The following is a 25,058-nucleotide window of genomic DNA, read 5'->3' as shown; positions in this document are numbered from 1 at the left end:
CATGCATGCTCTCTACACATGTATTATACATGTGCCCGCCACATGTGCACACTCCACACACAGACACATGCTCCTCACACACAGGTGTACACACCCAACACGTGCTCTCCACGTGCACACTCTCACAGGTCATCAGGTGTGCACACTCCCCCCTTCCACACACGTGCTCTTCCAGCCTCAGTTTTGAACACGTGCCATGCTTCTTGGCTGCAGGATTGAATAGGAATCTGGATAAAGCCGCTGCAGCGCCGGCAGGGGCTTTGAGACCTCATCCCTGTTCACTTCCTGTATCCCAGCCTCACCTCTGTTTGAAGGAGTTGACAACTGAGGCTCAGGAAAGCAGGAAGCCATGTGGCTAAAGCAGGGACTGAGGCAGGAACGGGTCGCAGGCCCCCACCTCCCTGTCCTCTGTGGAAGGGAAGGGAAAGTGTAGGGCAGAGGGTTGGTGCCTTCCCCTCAAAAGAAAAGGAGCGTGTCTCGCTTACACGCACCAGGGCGGGCGAGTGTGGGGAGTGCAGAGGGTGTGGTGCGGCTGCCCTCAGCCGCTCACTCGGGGCTCCAGGCCAAGCTGCTTCTGCCTAAAGCCTCCTTGCTCATTGTCACGCCCACCTGTAGCTGAAGAAGGAGTGTGAGACCCTCAGGCAGAACGAGGGAGAGGGGCAGCACTTGCAGAACTCTTTCAAGCACCCTGCGGGGAAGACAGCCGCCAGTCACCAGGGGAAGGAGGCCTGGGGGCCCGGCCACAAGGAAGCCACCATGGAGCTTCTCCGTGTGAAGGACCGGGCCATCGAGCTGGAGCGGAATGTGAGTGGGCTGGCCTGGGCATGGTCCATCGGGGGGAGAGAGAGAGAGAGAGACTGCCCTATCAGTGGTCCCACTGATGACTTGTCATTGCTGTAAAGAACACAGGAGATTTAGCCGGATCTAGTTGGACACATCTTGAGTTGCAGGTCCCGGGGGCTCCTCTTCATTCGAGGTCCCTTCAGTGATTCTCACATCAGGGGCACACACAGTCTTCATGGCAATTCAGCCTCTTCCTGGGGTGTTGTGTATTTCAGTGCCCAGTACCAGGGATTGGCAAACTCCACCCCCCACCCGCTTTTGTAAATAAAGTTTTATTAGCAGACAGTCATGCCCATTGTTTACAGGTTGTCTGGGGCTGCTTCCCCTACAGTGACAGTGATTCTTTAGGTTGAGATGAAAACCCCATGGCTGGCAAACCCAAAAGTATTTCCTATCTTGCCCTTGCTGGAAAAAGTCTGGTAATGCATGTCCGTACCTCTGACTTTGATTCTCAGCAATGACTTTATGAAGTTCAGAGTGGTGATTTTCATTATTTGACCAATGATAAAGCTGAAACAGAATTTAAGAGACTTGACCCAAAGCCCCATGCTAATAAGGGATAGTAAAAGACTACGGGGTCCTGGCCTTTAGCCCAGTTGGTGGCAAACTTTAACATGGTCTTTATTAATCTCATGTAACGTGAAGCACCTTATTCTACTTGCTGTCACCTCTGAGTAAGGCTGTAGCCTAAGGCTTTGACTCTCTGTCCTGAGAGATACTCAGGGTTGGAGTCAATGGGAGACAGAAATGCACTCTTAAGGTGTTCAACAGAAAACAAAGGAAAGCATTAAAGAGACAAAGGAAGTGGCTTTAACTCCAGCATGCACTCACCTCCCACTTACATACCTGGGTCTCAGGCAGTGTCCCCATGATGTGTAGCCTTTAGAAAAAAAAATCCTGCTGATTTTCTTTTTCAAAGAGAGAAAATATACTGCCCTCATCCAGCAGACCCTCGCTTTGGCTCCCAAAACCTCAACTTTTGAGAGTTCGTTACAACCCAAGTACCTGTGGCCAGTTAGCATTTACCCAGTTGGAGTTTGATTGGCTCATGCTTCCCGATCTTCTAGAACGCAGCTCTGCAGGCTGAGAAGCAGCTGCTCAAGGAACAGCTGCAGCACCTGGAGACCCAGAATGTGACCTTCAGCAGCCAGATCTTGACACTGCAGAAACAGAGCGCCTTCCTGCAGGAGCACAACACCACACTGCAGACACAGACCGCCAAGCTGCAGGTGAATGGAGCTCCCAGCGCCAGTGGTCACAAGCCCCACGGGATGTTTATCTGTGGCTCCTGGGGACCAACTGGGGGCATTAGGACTCCTCAAAAGAAGCAGCAGATCAAAGCACAGAGCAGTTTGGGGTTTTGTTAATAGACCCGCTGCAAACAGTGATCAGTGAAGGGGGTGATAGTTTTTAAGCCATTTTCAGTGATTGAGAAAATGGCTGCATGGGCAAAAGTTTTATTTCTCTCCTTTTACTTGCATTCTTGTCCATGTTTTCCAGTCTTTTCCTTGAGGTGTTTTTAGGACTGACTTGGAAAAGAGGTTTCAGGATTAAGCTTGGTTTAACAAAGTTAACCAGGTTTCTTTACTGTAGAACCTGGCAGAACTCTTTCTTTTTAAGCCAATGTAAATTTTTAATCTGTAAGAGGGAAGTATAGGATATGAAGAGGCTCCCAGACTGTTGAGAGCATCAAGTAGAACTAGGATTGTGTGCCACTTCAGATGCTTGTTTTCATTTATTGCTTGTAGACTGTGGAAAATTATTTATTTATTGCAGGTTTTATTTGTTTGTTTTTGAGATGGGAGTCTCACTCTTTCACCCAAGCTGGAGTGCAGTGGTGCGATCTTGACTCACTGCGGCCTCTGCCTCCCGGGTTCAAGTGATTCTTGTGCCTTGGCTAATTTTTGTATTTTTAGTAGAGATGGGATTTCATTAAGTTAGCCAGGCTGGTCTCGAACTCCTGACCTCAAATGATCCACCCGCCTCGCCTCCCAAAGTGCTGGGATTACAGGTGTGAGCCACCACACCTGGCCTTTTATTGCAGTTTCTGAGAAAAGTTTGAAAATATGTAACTTATGGGGCAAGGACAATCAACAGGAAACTGTTTGGCAAAGAAATTGGAATTTGTACTGCTAACAAGAAAACAATATATTGACTATTTTGGATTTTTCTTACAGTCTTAATCTGGTTTTAATATCAGGGTAATTCTGGCTTCATAAAATAATTTGGGAAATATTCCCTTCTCTTCAGTTTCTGGTGATTTTGGATGTCGCTGGATGCAGAGGTATACAAATATCAATTATGTTAAGTAGGTTGATAGTATTGTTCAGGTATTCTATATCCTTATGTACAGATTTTCTGTCTACTTGTTCTAGAAAATAGGTTTTGTTTTCATTGTAAGAGGCAGGGTTTCACTCTGTCACCCAGGCTGGAGTGCAGTGCTGCAATCATAGCTCACTATAACCTCCAACTCCTGGGCTCAAGCAATCCTCCTGCCTCAGCCTCTCAAGCAGCTGGGACTATAGGCATACACCACCATGCCCAGCTAAGTTAAAAATACCTTTTTTTTTTTTTTTTTTTTTGGGTAGAGATGGGGTCTCACTATGTTGCTCAGGCTGGTCTTGAATTCTTTGGCTCAAGTGATGCTCCTGCTTCTGCTTCCCAAAGTCCTGGGATTACAGGCCTGAGCCACCACAGCCAGCTGAAAAGAGGTTTTTAAAAAATTATCAGAGGGCACAGCACCCAAGGGGAAAAGGGATCTAGGAAAAGGACATCATCTGCCTTAGCAGCTCGCATTTGTGGCGAGTGGCTCAGGACTGAAGCAGCCTCTTGAGTGCCCGTCTATGTGGTTTAGTCCCCTTCCCACAGCAGTTCCTTAAGTTCTGGAACAGCCGTCCTGGGTACCCTCTGGGTCTTCTGCCCTGAAGGTCCCGGCTATTTCCGTGTCTGCTCGAGCACTTGACCTGCTCCCCAGCCCTCCTCGCTGACTGTGGGGCCTGCGCCACGCCGCGCTTCTCCCTCTCGGCAGGTGGAGAACTCCACACTGAGCTCCCAGAGTGCCGCGCTCACCGCGCAGTACGCGCTGCTTCAGAACCACCACACGGCCAAGGAGACGGAGAACGAGAGCCTGCAGAGGCAGCAGGAGCAGCTTACAGCGGCCTACGAGGCCCTGCTGCAGGACCACGAGCACCTGGGCACGCTGCACGAGCGGCAATCGGCTGAGTACGAGGCCCTCATCCGCCAGCACAGCTGCCTGAAGACGCTGCATCGGAACCTGGAGTTGGAGCACAAGGAGCTCGGGGAGAGGTGGGCCCTGGGGAAGGAAGGCGACCTGGGGAGGGGTAGAGTCCGGAGGAGAGGCAAGGGGGAAAGGTGGGGCCTGGGGTAGATGGGTGGGACCTGGGGGAGAGGCGGGGCCTGGGGAAAATGGGTGGAGCCTGGAGGAAAGATGGAGAGGGCCTGGAGGAGATGGGTGGGACCTGTGGGAAAGGCGGGACCTGGGGGAGATGGGTGGAGCCTGGAGGAGAGGCAGGGGCCTCATGAGAGGGGTGGAGCCTGGTGGAGAGGTAGAGCCTGGGGAGAGGGGTGGAGCCTGGAGGAGAGGTGGGGTCTGGGGGAGATGGGTGGGACCTGTGGGAAAGGTGGGGCCTGAGGGAGAGTGATGGAGCCTGGAGGAGAGGTCAGGCCAGTGGAGAGGGGTGGAGCCTGGAGGAGAGGCAGGGGCCTCATGAGAGGGGTGGAGCCTGGTGGAGAGGTGGAGCCTTGGGAGAGGGGTGGAGCCTGGAGGAGAGGTGGGGTCTGGGGGAGATGGGTGGGACCTGTGGGAAAGGCAGGACCTGGGGGAGGTGGGTGGAGCCTGAAGGAGAGGCCAGGGCCTCTTGATGGGGATGGAGCCTGGAGGAGAGGTAGAGCCTGGAGGAGAGGAGGGGTAGAGCTTGGAGGAGAGACAGGGCCTTGGAGAAGTGGTCAGGGCCCAGGGGAGAGGCAGGGTGTGTAGGGAGGTGAAGGATGGTGGAGGTGGGGCCCCTGGGTAGGCCTGCCGCGGGGCCTTGGGCCAGGCCTGGGGAGACTGTCAGGCTACCCTCAGGACCAGGACTTCCCCGGCCCTCCCCTGCAGGAAATCTCTTGTCTGGCTGCTTCCCATTGTTGGGGCACCTGAGCTTTCCCAAAGGGAAGTAAATAAAACGTTACCTTCAGCAATTTGGAATTTGTGCAACTGGAGATAGTAGCAAGAAGGGGTCCTGTGTGGAGAAGGGGGTGCCTCTACTACTTCCAGTGGGCGTTTGCGGCCCTGATCCCTAAGGGTTCTCTTCTCTCTTTTCTCCCCAAAACAGAAATAAGGAGGGAATTCTCCATGGCTCCGTTTGTAGGGGTGTGCCTTCTCTGGCCTCCCAGCTCTTTCATATCAAGGTCTCGCTTGTTTTCTTTCATTTTTAACCTTTAATTATGGAAACTTCCGAACATATAGAAAGTAAGCAGAATCATATAGTGAAACTCTTGTGTACGCGTCATGCGCCCTCGACAGTCATTTATGTCCTGCGGTTCTCATTTTATGTGCACCTCCCACTCTCCATCCCCAAGCCCCATTTTTTACAGGTAAAACTTACATACATTGAAATGCAGACATCTTAACTTTGCACTCTTGACGGTTTATGGTCTTGGGTTTTGTATTCATTAAGTCAGCCAACCTGGGCTGGGATTCTGTCTCCTGCTAATCAGTGATGGTACCAGGCACCAGCACAGAGCATGGCAGGATCCTGGGAGGGCTAGGAGAGGTAGGATGCTGCTCTCCAGAGTCTGAGGGGCAGGTGTGATGTGTACCTGAATCTGATGCATGAGAGAGATGTGGCTAAAGAGAGGCTCTCAGATACTTGGAGTACAACAGAGGGAGCAAGATCCACTTTCCTTTGCCTGGGAAGTGGCCCTGCTGGTGGTGTTTCCTTTGAAGCAGCCTCAACAACATGGCTAAGTGATCATTGGTTCTTCACGGTGGGAGTGGGGAGGACATCTCCACGGTCAGGAGCACAAATGTCATGAGTCACAAAAGCCTTGTGTGGGCACTGATGATGCTTGTGGGTTCATGGGTGGTGACGACATTCATTTATCAAGTGCTTCCTTTTTGTCTCTATCTGGAGTTCATCACCCCTTTTATCCATCCAGATCTCCATCCTTCAGGGGCTGTTGAGGCATCTGAAACTATAAGACTACTCCTTCCAGCCTAAAGTAGCATCTGCTGCCTCTTGGCACTTTGATCTCTCCCTCATCTTCCCCCACCCATCTTGTTATTTGTGTGACATTTATTGTGTACATGGTGCTGTGTCTAGACGTGATAGGAGTTGCACCCAGTTGACAAACTAATTGAGCATTTGTGTCCGTCTGATACCAGCATGATGCCCAGCATTCACCAGGCATTTGTATGCCTTATTCTTAGTGTTATGTTATGTTATGTTATATTAAATAATGCCGTATTGTTTTATTTATTTATTTATTTTGAGATGGAGTCTCAATCTGTCGCCCAGGCTGGAGTGCAATGGAGTGATCTTGGCTTATAGCAGCCTCCACCTCCTGGGTTCAAGCAATCCTCCTACCTTAGCCTCCCAGGTGGCTGGAACTACAGGCATGCACCACCACACCCGGCTAATTTTTGTGTTTTTTAGTAGAGACGGGATTTCACCATGTTGGTCAGGCTGGTTTTGAACTCCTGACCTCAAGTGATCCACGCACCTCGGCCTCCCAAAGTGCTGGGATTACAGGCATGAGCCACAGCGCCTGGCCCCCTTATTGTATTCTTAATGTGAATTCAGAGGGCAAAGGTTTTGGCAGGTGGAGTTTGGACTGTTGTTTTTCCCTGCAGGTCCTTGCTCAATACAGCATGTGGTGGTTACTCAGTGCTTTTTGCTGGCTGGACAGATGACTGGAGGCCCCCTTGGTGTGTCTGCAGCAGGGCTACAGGTTTAGGAGTGTAGGTACATGGCACGCAAGGATGATGGTTCTCTCTTCTCATTTGACACTTTTAAATCAGAGACGCTCACTCACTCATTGCTCTAACAAGTATTCACTACGTGTCATTCCTCACACGGGGATTCAGTGGTGAGCAAGGCTTATAAAGTTTCTGCCCTACAGTTGGGTCATTTGCTAATGGTTAGAGACATGCTTGATTAATGTGCTTTTCCAACAAGGTGCAGTGGAGTCCTGAAGAGAAAGGCTGGAAACCCCAGGGACACTGGCTAGTCTCTGTCAGATTGTCTTTGGGTGTGAGACACTCAGGAAGGGGTCTGTAGAGAAGCATTTGTCTGAATGGGGAAGATCAGGAGACCGTGCCTCAGACTTCTCAACACTTCCAGTCTGCTAGGAGATCCTGGGTCACGTGTAAACACACGAGGTTGAAACAGGCTGGGAGGGGGAGGGGCCAGGGCCTATGCGGCTGCATCATTGTACTCTGCCCCCCAGAGACGGCCAGTGCACCAACAAAGATAGATTAGAGCCTGGACAAGATTAGAGCCTGGAGAAGGTTAGAGCCTGGAGGCTAGGGAGAAAGTTGTGGGGAAGGTGAGGGCTGTGGCTGAGGGGCTGAGGAGAGCTGCTGTGTGTATGTGACAGCTAGTCCCTGGCAGCTCCTGGGTGAGCCTCTGTGCCCTGGGGGAGGCCAGACTAAGAAAAAGTGGATGCAAGCACGAAGGGGAGAGGGAGAGGCTTCTCCAGCCCTTGGAGGGTGGGATTAGCTGTGATGTGCAGTGGAATTCCACTGTTTGTTTTATGGTTTCTGTTAGATTTATTTGTGCTTGTTTATAATTCCCTAAAAGAGAAGGGCATGGAGCTCAGAAAATGTAGTCATCGCGTTGTCAGGTGGCTAAAGGAAGAGGGACTGCTTGATCAGGGCATGGAGGGACTATGGAGGCAAATCGGGCCGGAGGAAGAGGATTCTGGGCTCCGGGGCTCGGGACTGGCCTGGACATGACTCCCGGTGGCCACACTCCCCGCCTGCTCCCTGCCCCATGCCCCTCACTTCTGCAGAGAGAATCTCTAGAGGAATCCCATTTTCTCACAGGAGACACGCAGATCCTCTGGGGTGTGAGTTACCTGTAGGAAAAGAAGGCCCTGGCCACACTCACAGGAGGTGTTTCCCTCCAACAGACACGGTGACATGCTGAAGCGCAAGGCGGAGCTGGAGGAGCGGGAGAAGGTCTTGACCACGGAGCGGGAGGCGCTGCAGCAGGAGCAGAGGACAAACGCCCTCGCTGTGGGCGAGAACCAGAGGCTGCGGGGCGAACTGGACAGGTGAGCGCTGGCGCCCAGCCCTGCATGCAGTGGCATTCAGCACCCCCGATTCTGTTCAGACCCTCCTTGCATAGCAACCACTGAGAAGGTCGAGTGCCCTGGCAATGGTGGATTTTTATCCCTTGCTATGTGAACAGCTGGGTGGGTAAAATAAGCTAAAGGGTAACTCCAGCTGGTTGCTGGCATGCGAGGACTCAGGTGACATCTGGGGATGGTGCGTCATCTGAGTTGGGTGGTTCTCCCCCCACCATCTCCGACCCTTGTGAGGACTGCATCAGGCACAGGTGAATTCATCATCTGGCACAAGCCCGCCTCATGCTCATAAAGGAGAAGCTGCAGATTCCTCATGATTCACAGAGCCCCTATTTGTGAATCCACCTACTTGCTAAAGTTTTATTTGCCACCCCAAGACCAGTCTCTGTGGAGCTTTCGTGGACCCGTACCGAGTGGTGAAATGTGGGAGTTGCTGGATGCGCACGTTCCCAACTGAGGGCACACACGACAACACGCTGCCTTCTTGTTTCAGCTCCTACTGCAAACAAATGTCCCTTTCAGAATCTCTTCAGTGCCACGGTTTTCAGATTTTGTGCTTTCGGGAAGTGACTTTGCTGTTTAAAATGACCCACAATTGTAGTACTGAAGTGCTGTTTCATGTCCCTAAGCAGAAGGTGGCTGTGATGTGCCTTCCAGAGAAAAAAGTCTTAGATAAGCTTTGTTCAGGCATGAGTTATAGTGCTGTTGGCTGTGACTATGTTACATAAGGTATCTTTAAACAGAAACCCACATAAAACAAGGTTATGTATTGATCAAGTAACAGAAATGTGACCAGAGGCTCCCGGGAACCTAATTCTGTGTTTTTTCCCTAGGCTGGATGCCTCGCTGTTCACTAAGTCAGTGTTTACAGCAACTTTATAGAACATGACTACCACACATAATGAGAATCGACTATACTATTATTATCTTTTTGACTTTTCTTTTTTTTTTTTTTTTTTGAGACGGAGTCTCGCACTGTCGCCCAGGCTGGAGTGCAGTGGCCAGATCTCAGCTCACTGCAAGCTCCGCCTCCCGGGTTTACGCCATTCTCCTGCCTCAGCCTCCCGAGTAGCTGTGATTACAGGCGCCTGCCACGTCGCCCAGCTAGTTTGTTTTTTTTTGTACTTTTTAGTAGGGACAGGGTTTCACCGTGTTCGCCAGGATGGTCTCGATCTCCTGACCTCGTGATCCGCCCGTCTCGGCCTCCCAAAGTGCTGGGATTACAGGCTTGAGCCACCGCACCCGGCCCTTTTCTTTAAACAGATGAGGAAACAGGTTGAGAGAGATTAAATAACTTGTTCCAAGTCAGTGTTTCTAGTGAACAGCAGAGTCAGGATGGAATCCAGGTCTTGTCTCATTGCAAAGGCTTGACCATACGAAATTCCTCCTCCCACATACTTGAATGAGTGTGTACGGGGGGTTAGAAACTCAGATACCTTGGCTCTCCAGGCAAATCAAGCACATGGGTGAAACACTGCCAGACATAGACCACAGACCGTAGAACAGAGAATGCACATTATCTAAAAGGGCAGCAAAGAATCGTCGGCTCCAGCAAAGGCCGCCAGCTGGAGGCAGGCCCGGGACTGCCTGGTCAGCCTTTTGTTTCTTACATTTTAAGAGAACCTGAATGTTTGGGTGTTGATGTAAACTTCAAATTTTTTAATGTTGGCGACTAATTTTTTTTTTTTTTTTTTTTTTTGAAATGGGATCTTGTTTAGCTGCTGAGGGTGGAGTGGCATGATCACGGCTCACTGTAGCCTCAACCCCCGGGCTTAAGTGATCCTCCCAGCCCAGCCTCCCAGATAGCTGGGAGCGCAGGTGTGTATCACTGTGCCTGGCAACGTTTTTTTTTTTTTTTTTTTTGAGATGGAGTCTCGCTCTGTCACCAGGCTGGAGTGCAGTGGCGTGATCTCAGCTCACTGCAACCTCCGCCTCCCAGGTTCCTGGCAACTTTTTTCTACTTTTTGCAGAGATGGGGGTTTCACTATATTGCCTAGGCTGGTGTGGAACTGGCCTCAAGCAATCCTCCCTCCTCAGCCTCCCAGAGTGCTGAGATTACAGGCATGAGCCACCATACCCGGCCAACTAATTTGTTTTTAAAAAGTAAAATTGTACAGGCCAAATAAGACACGTCTATGTCCAAATCAAGTCCACAAGACCCTGGTAATTTGAGCTTTCTGATACAAATCTCCAGGGAACTCCCAGTTGGGTAATAGTTGTTTTGATGATGGCAATTTTAGTAGATTTACATAATACACACCATCTCACACTTTATCTCAGGAGGTGAAATTAGAAAGGGGCTTGGAATTGGGAAGAAGAGCTGGGCAGAGACATAGAATTTTAGAGCAAAAGTGTTCTAGTTCAGTGGTTTAAACATTTTTTAAACAGCAGAATCCTATTTTTCAAGTGTACACAGATACCACAGCTGTAGCATAGAAGAGCTCATAGCATGATGCTATGTTGAGACAGGTGTCTGAGCTTGTCTGCTCATGAGCTTGCCTGCTCAGTCTCCCTGTAGGCTCAGTGTGGTGGCATCAAGGGTACCCTCATGGAACCCCAAAGAACACAGTTTGCTGATGGACAGTTTTGTTCAAGCTCCTCATTTTACACATGGGGAAAAAATAAAAAGGCCCAGAGAGGTTGTGATTTTGTTTAAGGTTACACAGCCTGCCACTGTCAGAGCTGGGACATAGCCCAGGCCTCTGGGCCGATACCTGTTTGGCAGGCTCTTCAGCCCCTTTGCCCTGTGACTCTTCCCCCTCTAGGGTCAATTTCCTGCACCACCAGCTGAAGGGGGAGTACGAGGAGCTGCATGCCCACACCAAGGAGCTGAAAACGTCACTGAACAACGCGCAGCTGGAGCTCAACCGCTGGCAGGCCCGCTTTGACGAGCTGAAGGAGCAGCACCAGACCATGGACATCTCGCTGACCAAGCTGGACAACCACTGCGAGGTGAGGCCCGCATCGGGGGAGCCTCGGGAAACAGGGATGAGTCCCCCAAGGGGACAACCCAGGACTCAGCCAGGCTGTGAGGGGTCCTCATGGGCATTTGTGCGCAAAGACACAAATGTGTGGAGGTGGCACAGAGGCTGGGGTGAAGCCAGAGGTGCTGACGGGGTCAGTGCGGCTTCTGGTGCGACTGTACACAGAAACCGCCGTCTGACCGTTGCCTTTTGCAGGGTCGGGAGAGGCCTGGTGGGGACGGTTGATGATGTTTTATCTCGATCCTCTTGGCCGTGTCTATGCTGTCTTCCTACATCTCTTCAGTTCCGTATTCACACTGTTCTAGAGCAGTGGTGTGTAGTCACACTGTTCTAGAGCAGTGGTGTGAAGTCACACTGTTCTAGAGCAGTGGTGTGAATTTGCTCCGTTTGGGGGTGTGGCTGCCTCTGGGACGGAGCTCACTCAGGAGTCCCCGGCTTCCAGAGCCCTCCCTTCTAGAACACAAGGTTGGAAATGGTCTCAAGCAGCAAGACCCTCTCCAGATGAGATCTTAACAGACCCCAGCACACGGAAGGCTGGTGAGGCAGGTCTGGCAGGGAGGAGCACATAGGTCTCACCCCACCTCCTAGACAGCCCCAGGGACAGCTGGCACCTCAGGACAAGGTTTGCTCTTTTGTCAAGAAACAGTCGGCCGGGTGCGGTGGCTCAAGCCTGTAATCCCAGCATTTTGGGAGGCCGAGGCGGGCGGATCACGAGGTCAGGAGATCGAGACCATCCTGGCTAACACGGTGAAACCCCGTCTCTACTAAAAATACAAAAAGAAATTAGCCGGGCGTGGTGGCGGGCGCCTGTAGTCCCAGCTACTCTGGAGGCTGAGCCAGGAGAATGGCGTGAACCCGGGAGGCGGAGCTTGCAGTGAGTCGAGATTGCGCCACTGCACTCCAGCCTGGGCGACAGAGCAAGACTCCGTCTCAAAAAAAAAAAAAAAAAAACAGTCTCAGACGCCTTTTGTCCAGACCCTTCGGTAGCCCTGTGAGACATCACAAATGAGGAAACCGAGGCGCAGGGTGCACCCACCCGGATCTCATGCTGCCCCCTGAGAATGAGAGACCCTGGGACCCTGAGGGCCCCATGGGGGTGGAGGCAGGATGGAGGCAAAGGCCACGGCACTGCCTGTGGAATCCTTGCCCCGGGGGCTGTGCTGTCACAGGCAGGTGCGTCAGGATTTTCCAGGAGGCCTCAGGTCAGGGGCTGCAAGGCAGGCCCCGTGGAAAAGGTCACACTTGTGGTGAAGTGAAGGACTGGCAAGAGCTGGACACGTGTGGTAGGCTTTGCATGGGAAGGACTGATTTGCACAGAAATGGATGGGGAGGCTTTTTGGAAGATGCTGATGGTTCACTCAGGGTGGAACACAGGTCATGAGAGGGGACGAGGGAAGGGCTGTGGCCGGGATGGTGGCTTCTGGGGAGGGGTTCAGCGGAACTCCAGATCCAGCACAAACCAGTCTCCCCAAACAGGCTGCAGATGGAAGCCATGTTCGTCTCCCTGGGCTGGAGGAGCGAAAGACCACAAGCCAGGTGGCTTAAGCAGCAGAAGTGGGTTTATCCCGCTTGGGAGGCTGGACATCCGTGATCCGTGAACCGGCAGGGCTGGTTTCTCCCAAGGCCTCTCTCTGGCTTGCAGGCGGTGCTCTTTTCTCTCTGCAGGCTCATTCCCAGTGTCTGTGTGTCGAAATTTCCTTTTCTTGAAAGGACATCAGTCAGATCGGATCAGAGCCCACCCTCACCACAGCCTCATTTTAACTTAATGGCCTCTTTATGAGCCCTGTCTCCAAATGCAGTCCCATGCTAGGGACTGGGGCTTAGGGCTTCACTGTATGAATTTTGGGGACATGGTTCACCCTGTGGCAGAAGCGAAGCAGCATGAGTGAAGTGGTGAGGGCGTGGCTGTGCTCGGAGCCGGGCTCTCCGCTCCTTCCACCCCGCCTCTCTCCAGGAGCCCGTATGCCTTACATTGGATTGGTTTGTTGCCCGGCATCTAATGAGGTGGAAGAGCAGCTCCCCCATTGTTACTGGGATGCACTGGCCCTCAGGATCATGGACTTGGGCTGAAGGGTGGGGCCCAGCTGGCTTGGTTTCCTGGGAGCTCCCCGGCCACACAGGGTCTTTCCACTGGGCCAAAGCTGAGTTTCCAGGGACGGCCTTTCACCCTACAGATCGCTGACTTGCCATGTTTGTGATGTGCCTGACCCCCAAGCCTCGTGCAGTTCTCTACACTGGGGAGACTAATGCTTTATTATGGTATTTGTTTTAATTATTGCCCAAGTAATATAGCAGTGGCAATCACAGAAGTATTTTTAGTGAAAAAAATGCCATAGCCTCACCTTTTCCCTTCCAGTTCTTCTCACTGTATGCATAAATTATGTATAATTACATTAAAAACAGGGAGAATTTTGGTTTTTCTGAAGTCAGAGTTGTAATTGCTAATGGGGTGACGAGGAGGGGACAGCCTGTGTTTCCCACCTCCAGTGCACCAGGCATTTTGCTGTGTTCTCCTCTGTGTTAATCTTTACGGTGGCCCCATGAGCCCATCCTCCTTTCTCAGAGTCGCGCATTGGAATCCAAAGCCTGTGATTTTCCCATTGCCCCCCGATCATACTCTAGAACAGAAGTTGGCAGACTTCAGGGCAGGCACGACAGCTCACACCTGTAATCCCAGCACTTTGGGAGGCCAAAGCGGGTGGATCACCTGAGGTCAGGAGTTCGAGACCAGCGTGGCCAACAAGATGAAACCCTGTCTCTGCTAAAAATACAAAAAATTAGCTGGGCGTGGTGGCAGGCGCCTGTAATCCCAGCTGAGACTCAGGAGGCTGAGGCAGGAGAATCGCTTGAACCCGGGAGGCGGAGGTTGCAGTGAGCCGAGATCATGCCACTCCACTCCAGCCTGAGCAACAAGAGCAAAACTCTGTCTCAAAAGAAACAAACAAAAACATTATTGATGAGATTTTTCATACTCTTTTTATTTGTATTAAGCCTTCAAAATCTGTTGCGTATTTTGCACTTGTGCATCATGATTCAGAGTAGCTGCATTTTACTGCTCAGTAGCCACATGTTGCCATAGACATCTGGATTGGACAGAGGGAACTCAGCCATTCCCACGTCATTGGCCGTTTGGCCCTTTCCACGTTTCCACTGCTGTAGATTATACTGCGTTGAACATCTTTGTGCAGTGGCCTTCTTCCTTTGGAAGCTAGGTTCCCAGCAGTGGGATCACCTGGTCACGTGGTGTCTGAGATGCTGTTGGTCTGTGTTCTAGCTGCTCTCCCGTCTCAAGGGGAACTTGGAGGAAGAAAATCACCACCTCCTGAGCCAGATCCAGCTGTTGAGCCAGCAGAACCAGATGCTTCTAGAGCAGAACATGGAGAACAAGGAGCAGTACCATGAGGAGCAGAAGCAGTACATGTAAGCAGGGAGTCCCCGAACCGCTCTTCACACCCTCACCACAGTTACACGTCCTCAGTCTCTGGACGTCCTGGCTTCCCCGAACTGCTCTCCACACCCTCACCACAGTTACACGTCCTCAGTCTCTGGACGTCCTGGCTTCCCCGAACCGCTCTCCACACCCTCACCACAGTTACACGTCCTCAGTCTCTGGACATCCTGGCTTCCCATGCAAAGAGGACCCCCTGGGCCCTTTGGGATCCTGCGGGCAGGGCACAGACCGGTCACCAGCGTGGACTTCCCTTAGTTTCCTGGAATGTTCTCAGTTTCTAGAGGTGATGGCAGTTGGCTTTTGTTTGCTCTTTCAGAGGTGCTTTCCACCACCAGAAGCTTCTTTTCTCTGCTTCTAGAATTAAATTCACTTAAAAAAATCTTGAGAACACTGAAGTATCTCAGGGAGAATTCGAACTGAAGGCTGGGAATGAGTGCTGTGCACCTGTCCGTGTCCCCCTGGATGGAGGGAAGTGGGCTTGGTGTGCCCCAGTTGGCCTCACTCAGCTGGTATTTACGAGGTGCTGGTTTAAGCGTGGGCCCTGTGAGGTGCACAGAACCAGTCCCCTGGTAGCCAGGAACCAGTAGGGAAGGTCAGATGTGAACAAAGCTTTGTCCATTACCAGCCAGATGTGAAGGGTTACATGAAGTGTGGAAAAAAAACATAGGGGGAGTTGAAGTCCACAGCTACCCCGGAGGGCGTGGGGGAGGCCCATGGGAGGTAGGCCCATGGGAGGTAGGCCATGGCAGGTGAGGGGACAGGAAGGTGGGCCGTGGCAGGTGAGGGGACAGGAAGGTGGGCCGTGGCAGGTGAGGGGACAGAAAGGTGGGCCGTGGCAGGTGAGGACAGAAAGGTGGACCGTGGCAGGTGAGGGGACAGAAAGGTGGACCGTGGCAGGTGAGGACAGGAAGGGGGGCCGTGGCAGGTGAGGGGACAGAAAGGTGGGCCGTGGCAGGTGAGGACAGAAAGGTGGACCGTGGCAGGTGAGGGGACAGAAAGGTGGACCGTGGCAGGTGAGGACAGGAAGGGGGGCCGTGGCAGGTGAGGACAAGAAGGGGGGCCGTGGCAGGTGAGGACAAGAAGGTGAGCTGTGGCAGGTGGTCTAAGTGCGGGGAATGTGCAGGGGGCATCTGAAGAGAAGGCTGGAAAAGGAGGTGTACGCTCAGCTGTGGTAGCTTCCGTGTCCAGCTAAAGATGTTGGATTCCTGGAGTTGTTTTGGAAGATACACTACTCTAGCAGGGCCAGAGAAGCTTCCAGAAATAGAGGGCAAGAGGACGAACCCTGGTGCCAGGAATCTCGTGGCTCAGAAGTCGAGAAATGAAGAATCTAGAGTGGTTTCTGGATCCTGGCCATGGTGGTGGGCTGTCCTTCCACGTGATCGGGAATGGCTGGTACTGGCGTCCGGGCAGGCATGGGTGTGCTGGCATCAGTATGGGGAAGGCAAGAAGGGACGTGCTTGTGGTGGGACGTGATCACTGTGGTCACAGTGAACACCAGGGTGCTGTCCAGCTCTCTGGTGTAACGATGCCCCTTTGTTATTCTGTTGGCTTCACCTACGTGTCTAGGGCTGGCGTGCCCCCTTCGGGAGGATGGTTTGTATGTAAAAGCACACTGTAATTGTGGGGTGGAAATGACCCTGAAGTTGGCCCTCTATAATCCTGGTGATAAAAATCGCCAGCAGAGGTTGGGCAGGTGCTAACTAGAAGGAGTGTAGGAGCACTCAGGGGGATTATTTGATGACGTTTTTGCATTAGACAGTGTCTACTCCAGGCCAGCGGGTTGGCAGGCTTCCTGGGGCCTGCTCCAGGCCCTGGAGTTTGTGTGAGTCTGTGGGGCCATCCCCAGCCATGAAGCACTCAAGGCTTAAGGCTCAGCAGCACGGCCATGAGCACAGAACACCAGCACACAGATGTTGAGTCAAGGGACTGGGAGCGGAGCGTGGCTGAGATCGCTTGTTACAGGGGCTCACCTCATCGTGAGCTCTTGGGAAAGGCCTTGGTTGGGTCAGGACCTTGGCAGCTTCGAGAATGAGCTGTTATCTCTCATGTAAGGCCTTGTTTTCAGGCCTTGAGGAAACCAAGGGTTTCCAGACCATGAGGAAACCAAGGGTCTGGGCCCTCAAGACCACCCAGCACTGAGGCAGGAGTCGGCAGTAGTCCGCAGTCCCGTGGGCAGCGCTGCTCCGAATGCACTGTGGACGCAGCCCTGTGACTCCCTAAGTGCAAACAGAAGCTTTCTGTTTGTATGAGGAAGGCCAAGATCTCCCCGGTAAGCAGAGGTGCCTGAGCCTGCCCAAGATTCAAGAGGTATCTCTTTGGTCCCTTGCAGAGTTCTTGAAAAATGACCCAGCTTCCAATATTTAGGAATTGAGAGATTTGGCTTCATCATCTGGGCATCTGGCTTCTTGGGAGGTCCGCCCTGTTGTGCCCTGGTTCATTCCCCCATGGCAGTCGTCTGCCAGCGTTGGCAGCACAGGAGCTCACTGCAGTCCCCACCAGGGTCCCTGGTTTCTCCAGCCCTGTTGTGCTCATTAGCTTCTCTTTCTGGCCCCTGAAAGCTTCTGAGTTTGCTTCTGAGGGGGAACAGCCCTGAGTCACGCATCTGACTTTGCTGAGCTGACTTTTTCAACCTCAATGCCCAGGTGGTGGTAATATGTACCCCCTGAACCCCACCCCCTCACCACCGGGGAGTAGCTTCTGCCTGACCCCAGGAGCACCCCACGTCTTGAACAACCTGGAAGGAGAAACCTTGGGTCTTGAGCGTGAGTTTTCAGATTGTTAGAAGTTTGCTGCCTTGAGCTGGGTCCCAGGGGCTTCAGTAAATCTCAGGGTCACAGGGCTCCCTGAACCCACGGCACATGCCTCCATTCACGTATTCCAAACTCAGCGACCATGACGGTGATAACTAACCTCATCTCAATTCCGGAAAAATACCAACCCCGGGTGCACAAGATTCCAGGCTGGGCCAATGAGTCAATTCACTTGTTTGATTTAAAACTGGATTGATAGGTTTTCTTTCTCCTGTATTCACAGAGACAAATTAAATGCCTTACGAAGACATAAGGAAAAGCTGGAAGAAAAAATCATGGATCAATACAAGTTCTATGATCCTCCTCCAAAGAAGTGAGTTGATTTAAGTGTGGTGACATAAAGACAGAACTTAAAAGCTTCCTTTTTTGTGCACAGGGTGAAAGCAGCCATCTAGGGCAGGCTCCACACCGTCTGCTATGTGGCAGATCACCTGTGACAGATGTCTCCCACATCAGAGAGAGTTTACAATCCTTTCCGCCTGCCTCTGTACTCTGGCTTGTCCTGTGAGGGGCGGCCAGTGCCGGGTGACCCCAGTGAGACACAGGCTTCATTTAGCTGTGGGCCTTTGAAGGGGACAGAGCATCCGTGGTACTGGAGTCACTCAAGCAGGATGGCAGGGCTGCCTTGTCAGGGTTTTGTCTCAGGATTAAACATGGTGTGGACACCCATGTTCCTGGTTTGGAAAGGATGCTCGGGCAGCACACTTGGCCCAGCCCCCATGGTCTTCAAAGGTGGGAACCTTTGGACCGCATGCAGATTTTTCTGGATGCACAGAACCTCAGGGTGGCTTCACCGACATGTCTCTTCCCCAGAGAGCAGCAGCTCCTCCCTGAGTGGAGCTGGCCCAGCCTAGCAGTGCTGCCCCTTGTCCACGGCCTGAACCCAAGGAATTGTCCCTTCGGATTGTCCTGGCCCAGCCTTGAAGTCAAAATCTCCGCAAATCCCTTGAGGTCTCTCTGGGAATCCAGAACCACAGAATTTCCGAACCTCAGTCTGTTTTTGGTTTTTGTGTGTGTGCTTTTTGTTTTGTTTTGGTTTGGTTTTGGTTTTTTTTTGAGACAGAGTCTCGCCGTGACATCCAGGTTGGAGTGCAGTGGCACAATCTCAGCTCACTGCAACCTCCACTTCCCAGGTTGAAGCCATCCTCCTGCCTCACCCTCCCGAGTAGCTGGGACTACAGGCATGTGCCACCACGCCTGGCTAATTTTTGTATTTTTAGTAGAGATGGGGTTTCACCATGTTGGCCAGGCTGGTCTCGAACTCCTGACCTCAAGTGATCCACCTGCCTCGGCCTCCCAAAGTGCTGGGGTTATTGGCATGAGCCACCGTGCCTGGCCCAGAACCTTGGTCTGAGTCTTGTTTGACACAGAAATTGAAGCCCAGATGAGAAACTGGAGTGATAATATAAATAGGCGCTGTTTAGTTTCAGAGTCAGGGTGAGAGCCCAGGCGGGAGTTCTCTTCATGTCACACCAGGATGCCCTCGGTGTCCAGCTCGCTGTGATGTTACTGCTTACTCCTTAAATGCACTGATTTTTAATCAAACAGGCTGCTCTCCTCTGCCCTCTCCACTCACCCAGATTGCTCAGTGCAAGGGAGGAGTCAGGGGAATGTCAGCTTATTTCACTGATTATTAACTTTAGCAGAAAATGAGATTCATGGAAATGGCTTTTTGACAGAAAAATTGCCAACTAAATTAAGCCCGGCATCACTTCCTTCATTCTGGGAGACTAGAGTGGATTTCTGTCATGATGCACATGCTTCTACCATCCCCAGCCCTGCGCCAAACTGAGAATTAGGTTCCAGCTCCTGAGCCCCAAAAACGATTACCATGGTCATGAGCATCATCGTCCTGAACCCCACGTGAACATGGCCAAACTTCCCAGACTGGGGAAGAACATCTCAGCCCACATTAGGGAACCAGGTACCGCTGGGGGTGTGTGGGAGGGCTGGCTATGTCCTAAACATCTACTTCTAACTAGGAAGAACCACTGGATTGGAGCCAAAGCCTTAGTCAAACTCATCAAACCAAAGAAAGAGGGTTCGAGGGAACGCTTAAAATCCACCGTGGACAGCCCTCCCTGGCAGCTGGAGTCCCCAGACCCCGCCTCGCCGGCGGCCTCTCAGCCTCTCAGATCACAGCCCGAGAACTCCGACACCCCCCAACTGGGCTCCAGCTGTACAGAAGAGCGCGACGCCCACAACGGGTCTGCGGGGAAAGGTAGGGGCGGCCGCCCTGGCCGTGGTCGGGTGAGGAAGGGGGTGTCCTGAAGGTCTCTCGCCGGTGGCTGTGCACACCTGTGCAGGAACGTGCCAGGGGTGAGTGACTGCACATGCACCTTCTGCTTAGGTGTGTTATGAGCCAAGTAGAAATGTCAGCATGGTGACCATTTTGTCCCATAATGCTTTTGTTATTTTATTTTATTTTATATTTTATTTTACTTTTTTTGAGACAGAGTTTCACTCTTGTTGCCCAGGCTGGAGTGCAATGGTATGATCTCAGCTCACTGCAACCTCTGCCTCCCAGGTTCAAGTGAGCCTCCTGCCTCAGCCTCCTACGTAGCTGGGATTACAGGCGCCCACTACCACGCCTGGCTAATTTTTTGTGTTTTTAGTAGAGATGGGGTTTCACCATGTTGGCCAGGCTGGTCTCGAACTCCTAACCTCAAGTGATCCACCCGCCTCAGGCTGGTCTCGAACTCCTAACCTCAAATGATCCACCCGCCTCAGCCTCCCAAACTGTTGGGATTACAGGCGTGAGCTACCACGCCCAGCAGCTTTTGTTATTTTAGAATGAAAAGCATCATTCATCACGTAGCCAGGCAGATATTTGAATATCCGAAGCTGACATTCGTGCAGGTACCAAAGAGACAAGCAAGGAAGCTTATTTTGAGGTTCCCTCATATGTGCCAAAGATTTGTAGTAAGCCGCTTTGTGCAGGGAGATCCCAGGTGCACTCAACACATTCTCCATGTATATAAGATGTCCTGAAAGCCCTTGGGTGATTCATCTGTTACCACTTTGAAAGGTGGGTTACGACTTCTTCAGCCTGATCTGGCCATGTGTCCCACCAGCCATAGGACACCCTGTGCCTTTTCCCTCAGGGCTGTCCTTTGGAGTTTGCCAGAGGTTCTGAAACAAGAACAGAGTTTCTAGTCATGTATGCTGGATTTCATCACCTCTCAGGAGACACGAAAGCTGTACAGTTACTCTATATACCACGAGGCAATCAAACGGTACAGGGCCACCACTTCGAATTTGTATTATGCTCTTGCTGAAAGAGCTTTTCTAAATAAGAATTCGATTTTTGTACACACACATGAAAGGAAAATAGGAGCAAGATGAGTTGGTTATGACAATGTCCATTTTGTCACTGTGGCCACCTGGCCAGTGGTGACTGAGACACCATTGAAACTGCCTCCTAATTTCCGAGATGTTAAAGTATAGGGGGAAAAATGTGTCTTAGAATCGATTAGACACAGCATTTACCTTACACATTGTTAAATTTTCAGCTTTACCTTTAAATACCATTTTGGGGGGATTGTTTATCCCGAGTCATTTACATTTTTACAAAGGATACCAGGACTTTCTGAAGACCCAGCCTATGCCTGAGACCCATGAGGTCTTGGAGGTGGAGGATATAGCACTGAGGACCAGCGACAGGCTACCCTCTGAGTGTGGTGTGTGCACAAGCCTTTCAGGGGGGCACATTCACAGGTACCTGTTGTGTCTCCTTCAGATGCAAAAAAAAAAAAAAAAAGCCTGATGCAGTTACTCATGCCTATAATCTCACTATAATCTCAGCACTTTGAGGGCCAAGGCAGGAGGATCACTTGAGGCCGGGAGTTTGGGACCAGCCTGGGCAACACAGGGAAACCCCCATCTCTACAAAAAAAAAAAAAAAAAAAAAAAATTTTTTTTTAATTTAGCCAGGTGTGGTAGCACGTACCTATAGTCCTAGCTGCTCAGTAGACTTGAGCCCAGGAGGTCGTGGCTACAGCGAGCTATCACTGTACTCCAGCCTGGGCGACAGAGTGACACCCCATCTCTAACAAAAATAATGTTCACGTACCTTATTCGGGGACTAATACTGTCATTCTTTATGGGGATGAGATTAGATAGCGTCAGCACCGTAAGACAGGGTGAGAAAAAGAAAAAAATTAGAGGACTCATGTGAGTAAACGATAAGCTTAACTTTTTTTAATCTAGAGGGGTTCTGTTGCCTCAGGTTTTTATATTGGCTCCTGTTTAATTTTTGGACGTTTGTCATCTCAACTTGTATTACTGTTTAAGTGGAATTAATTAACTAGAATCAGTCTGAGTTAGGAAAACTTTCAGAGAAAAAAAATGCTTGACTGGTCCAAAGCGATCCATGAGCGAGCAGGTCCGTAACCATGGTCACGATCGCTAGCAGCCACCATGTCTTGGGTGCTCCCTCTGGGTCCAGCACCCTTTAACTACTTTATGTGCTTTATGCATCTCACTGACTCCCAACGACCCTGTTGAGGCAGGTGAAAGTGGCCTCCGCTTTGTAGAGCTGAGAAAGTGAGGCTCAACAGTGTGAATGAAACCCTTGCCTTGGGTAAGTGGGACCCAAATTCAGGTCGACCACACTCCGGGGCCTGAGCTCTTAACTGCATGCACTTAACTGCATGGACTGCCTCCGGGTAAAGCTGTTTGGGTCCCTGAAGATGCCGAACAAGAGCCTAGCCCTGAACTGGCCGCAAGGACACCAACCTTGAATGAGTTGGTCCCTTTTTCTGTGGTGTGAACCACTGTCGCCACCAGGTGGTGCTGTGGAGGAAGAAATAATGGAAATCCTGGCATCAACTTTAATCCTACATCAGAAATTGGTTAGGTGGATTAATGTTAATAGAAGACATGTTTAAGAAGTTAGCCCAATTGTCTGCTTTGTTAAGACACTGTAATTTAAAGGCTAAGGAGTGGAGGATTGGAGTGGAGGATGTATATAGAAGATCTAAAAGGAAATCATGATTCTTGGTTTTGAAGGGTTTTTTTAATATGCAAAGGAGATATTTAAATTATTTTAAAACTCGTCCTGCCAAAAGATTATTTTAGAGATACAAAATCATTAGTGAATACTTCAGGTAGAGTATTTGATTACAGCGCCCTGAAACGGATCATTGAGTGTTCCCAAAGTCTTTGGGTGGGAACGGGAGGATTGTGTGAGCTGAGCTGTTAGGGACCCTATCATTAAAATGGATGAGTAAGAGAAGCTGGGCCCTAAACTAATAAGCATTCGTGCTTAATAATTTGGCACACTGAAACTGAAAAATCATCTAAACCTTGGCCCCTTGGGCAGTATGTAATTCTCCTCACGTGCTGAGGAAATAAGTTATTGGCATTCAGGTGCCTTTAAATTAATTGAGTCAGAGCACAGATGATTCCTGAGCCCTGATTCTGGTCTGAGTAACTGTGTACTGTTTTCATCTTTCCTGGGCAAGATGGGATTCTGATTTCTTAAGTACATTTAGCTAATTTCGATTCATTTGTCATTATTATTCATTTCATTTATTTGTGTTTTCTTTTTTCCTTCCTCCTTTGGGTTATCCAATTGGTAACAATTTAGCACCTCCGCGCAAAAAGAGTCCCTTTTTGAAAAGCAAAAACAAGGACAAAGACAAGTCTCCAACGACCCACCCAGCTCTCTCTAAACGTCTGCGGTTCTGGTCTTCCTCCGACATCCCATCCTCTCCTAACGAGCCTGTCTCTTTCTCCGACATTGGAGATTTCTAATCCCTTTCCTTTATCATGTGTCTGCATTGTGTATCCTCCTCCATTTCCAAAATTCAAACAAACAAAAAAAGCCAGCGTCTAAAAGGCCAGATGGCCGATAGCGGACCCCTCCTCCTGCCCCCAATTTCAAGCTTAAAGTAGCCAGCGTGGATTCTGATTTCAAAATAGAAGATGAGTTGTCACACTCCCTGGACCGTTTCTTCAGCACAACACAGTTTTAGGGGGAGCCTCAGGATATACGTGCACATGTCCTTGGGCCAGGATGTCCGTACTAAGTAAGTCGAGTGGCCGTGCCCCTCTCCCGTCTCTTGCACCTGCGAGCTTATGTTTTGCCCGTGTGTCAAGCGGCACTGGCGGGTGGTTGCTGCACTTTCTAAAATATACAGCCTCTGTCAAGTGAGGGGTTTTTTAAGACTTTATTTTTAAGCAGCTAAATTTAAAACTGCTGCCCTTCTCTCCTCTTCCTTTGTCAGAGCACTGAATTGTGGGCCTTTTCCGGTAAGGCCCTTATAAAATATGTTCTGTTTTGAAGGATTGATTGTTCCGTTCAGACATTTTGACTAATTGGATTGATTTTGCCAGCCAGAGTTCAGCCCAGAGTGAAGTTTTATGACTGTGCTGTGGTTTTCTGACATCTTGGATGCTGAAGTTAAAACAGCAGGAGACAGAAAGAACATCAGCACACAAATCATGCCTCGAGCAGGGGAAAATGCCAGCCGGCCCGCGAGGCTGTTACCGGCGGAGCATTTCCTGTCTCCAGCCATCCCTGGACCACCTCCGTTATTTTTGTCATATCCTGATACCATCTATATGATTACCTACAAAAATATGATTACCTACATGTTTTCCCTTACGTTGATTCACAGTATGTAGTTAAATGTATTAAAAGGAAAGATTAGTATCAGTCCTGTAAGTGGAAAACACAAGTATCATCATAAAAACAAGGTAATCGTAAGAATAAACACGTAACTACTAAAATGTGAGAGTTAATGTGCCACTGACTTCATCTCATGAGCCTCGCTCTGGGAACCTGGGCTGCCGCGGCGCCGGGTCCTCCAGACCTGTCTCCTGCGCACGCTGTTGGAATTGTGCTTTCTCTGTCCGCTGCTCATGCTAACTGTTCGTTCATCTCTGCCTCCCCCGTGGATCCTTGTTTTAGCTTCACCTGTAGGATGACCTGTCCCGATTCATTCCACCTGTCCCAATTCATTCCACCTGTCCCACTTCAGGCAGACTTGAGTCTTGCTTCTCATCAAGGTTATCTTTCAGAATCCACATTTCCCCTTGATTTCAAATCATCAGTTCTGGGCGCTTAAAACTGCACAGTGAACCCAGACTGGGAGTGACGGGGAGGGCAGACAGCTGCACGGGTGAAGAAGCCGAACTGCAGCAGTGAGTCCTGGCTCTGGGTCCATGGCCGTCGGGGCACACGGAGTGGGACGCTCTGCAGAGTGCTTTGTCGGCTCTTAGGAATGCCAGCCGTGTTCATTTTTATCTTGTGTTTGGAGAGCCTGTCCTCTTTCCTGTGGGATAGTTGGTCTTACGGACTGTATTTTTTTATGATTTTATATATGATATGATTTAATTTAATTTTGACCAGTTTTTGTTCATGGTAGAAAAGTTAGAGATTGCAGAAAAGCACAAGATACAAGGTAAAGATTTTCTTGCAGTTAGAGATTAAGGCTTCCCTTTTTGAAAACACAGAATATTGTGAGGTTAGCAATAAACTTCTATTTGAAGTCCTTAGTGAGTCCAGGCAGCAGGACCTTCGGATCCTCAGCTGCAGGTTTTGGAGCTGGCAGACATCTGTTAGGATCTTTGGAAGTCAGGGATTCAAGTTCCAGACAGTGTTACGCAGGAGATGTGTCCTAGAGTGAGTATGTGTGACTTTTACCAGCAGTT

The 25,058-nt window shown here is 50.6% G+C and overlaps 1 protein-coding gene across 7 annotated transcripts in view; it reads left to right on the top strand.

The window, feature by feature from the left end:
- The window catches only part of CCDC88C (coiled-coil domain containing 88C), a 149,756-nt gene that overhangs the window by 111,898 nt on the left and 12,800 nt on the right, over positions 1–25,058 (top strand). For all 7 annotated transcript variants that reach the window (XM_077941623.1, XM_015144375.3, XM_015144377.3 and 4 more), the window contains 8 exons: positions 616–804; positions 1,911–2,072; positions 3,872–4,149; positions 7,978–8,121; positions 10,920–11,106; positions 14,413–14,558; positions 17,623–17,712; positions 19,382–19,620. In XM_077941623.1, coding sequence (XP_077797749.1) covers positions 616–804; positions 1,911–2,072; positions 3,872–4,149; positions 7,978–8,121; positions 10,920–11,106; positions 14,413–14,558; positions 17,623–17,712; positions 19,382–19,620 — 1,435 coding nt within the window. The remainder of the gene's footprint in view (positions 1–615; positions 805–1,910; positions 2,073–3,871; positions 4,150–7,977; positions 8,122–10,919; positions 11,107–14,412; positions 14,559–17,622; positions 17,713–19,381; positions 19,621–25,058) is intronic.

Source organism: Macaca mulatta, chromosome 7, assembly GCF_049350105.2.
Source record: "Macaca mulatta isolate MMU2019108-1 chromosome 7, T2T-MMU8v2.0, whole genome shotgun sequence".
In the NCBI taxonomy this organism is placed as follows: Eukaryota; Metazoa; Chordata; class Mammalia; order Primates; family Cercopithecidae; genus Macaca; species Macaca mulatta.
Note: the sequence above shows the minus strand (reverse complement) of the source record. Positions and strands in the feature narration are given on the sequence as shown.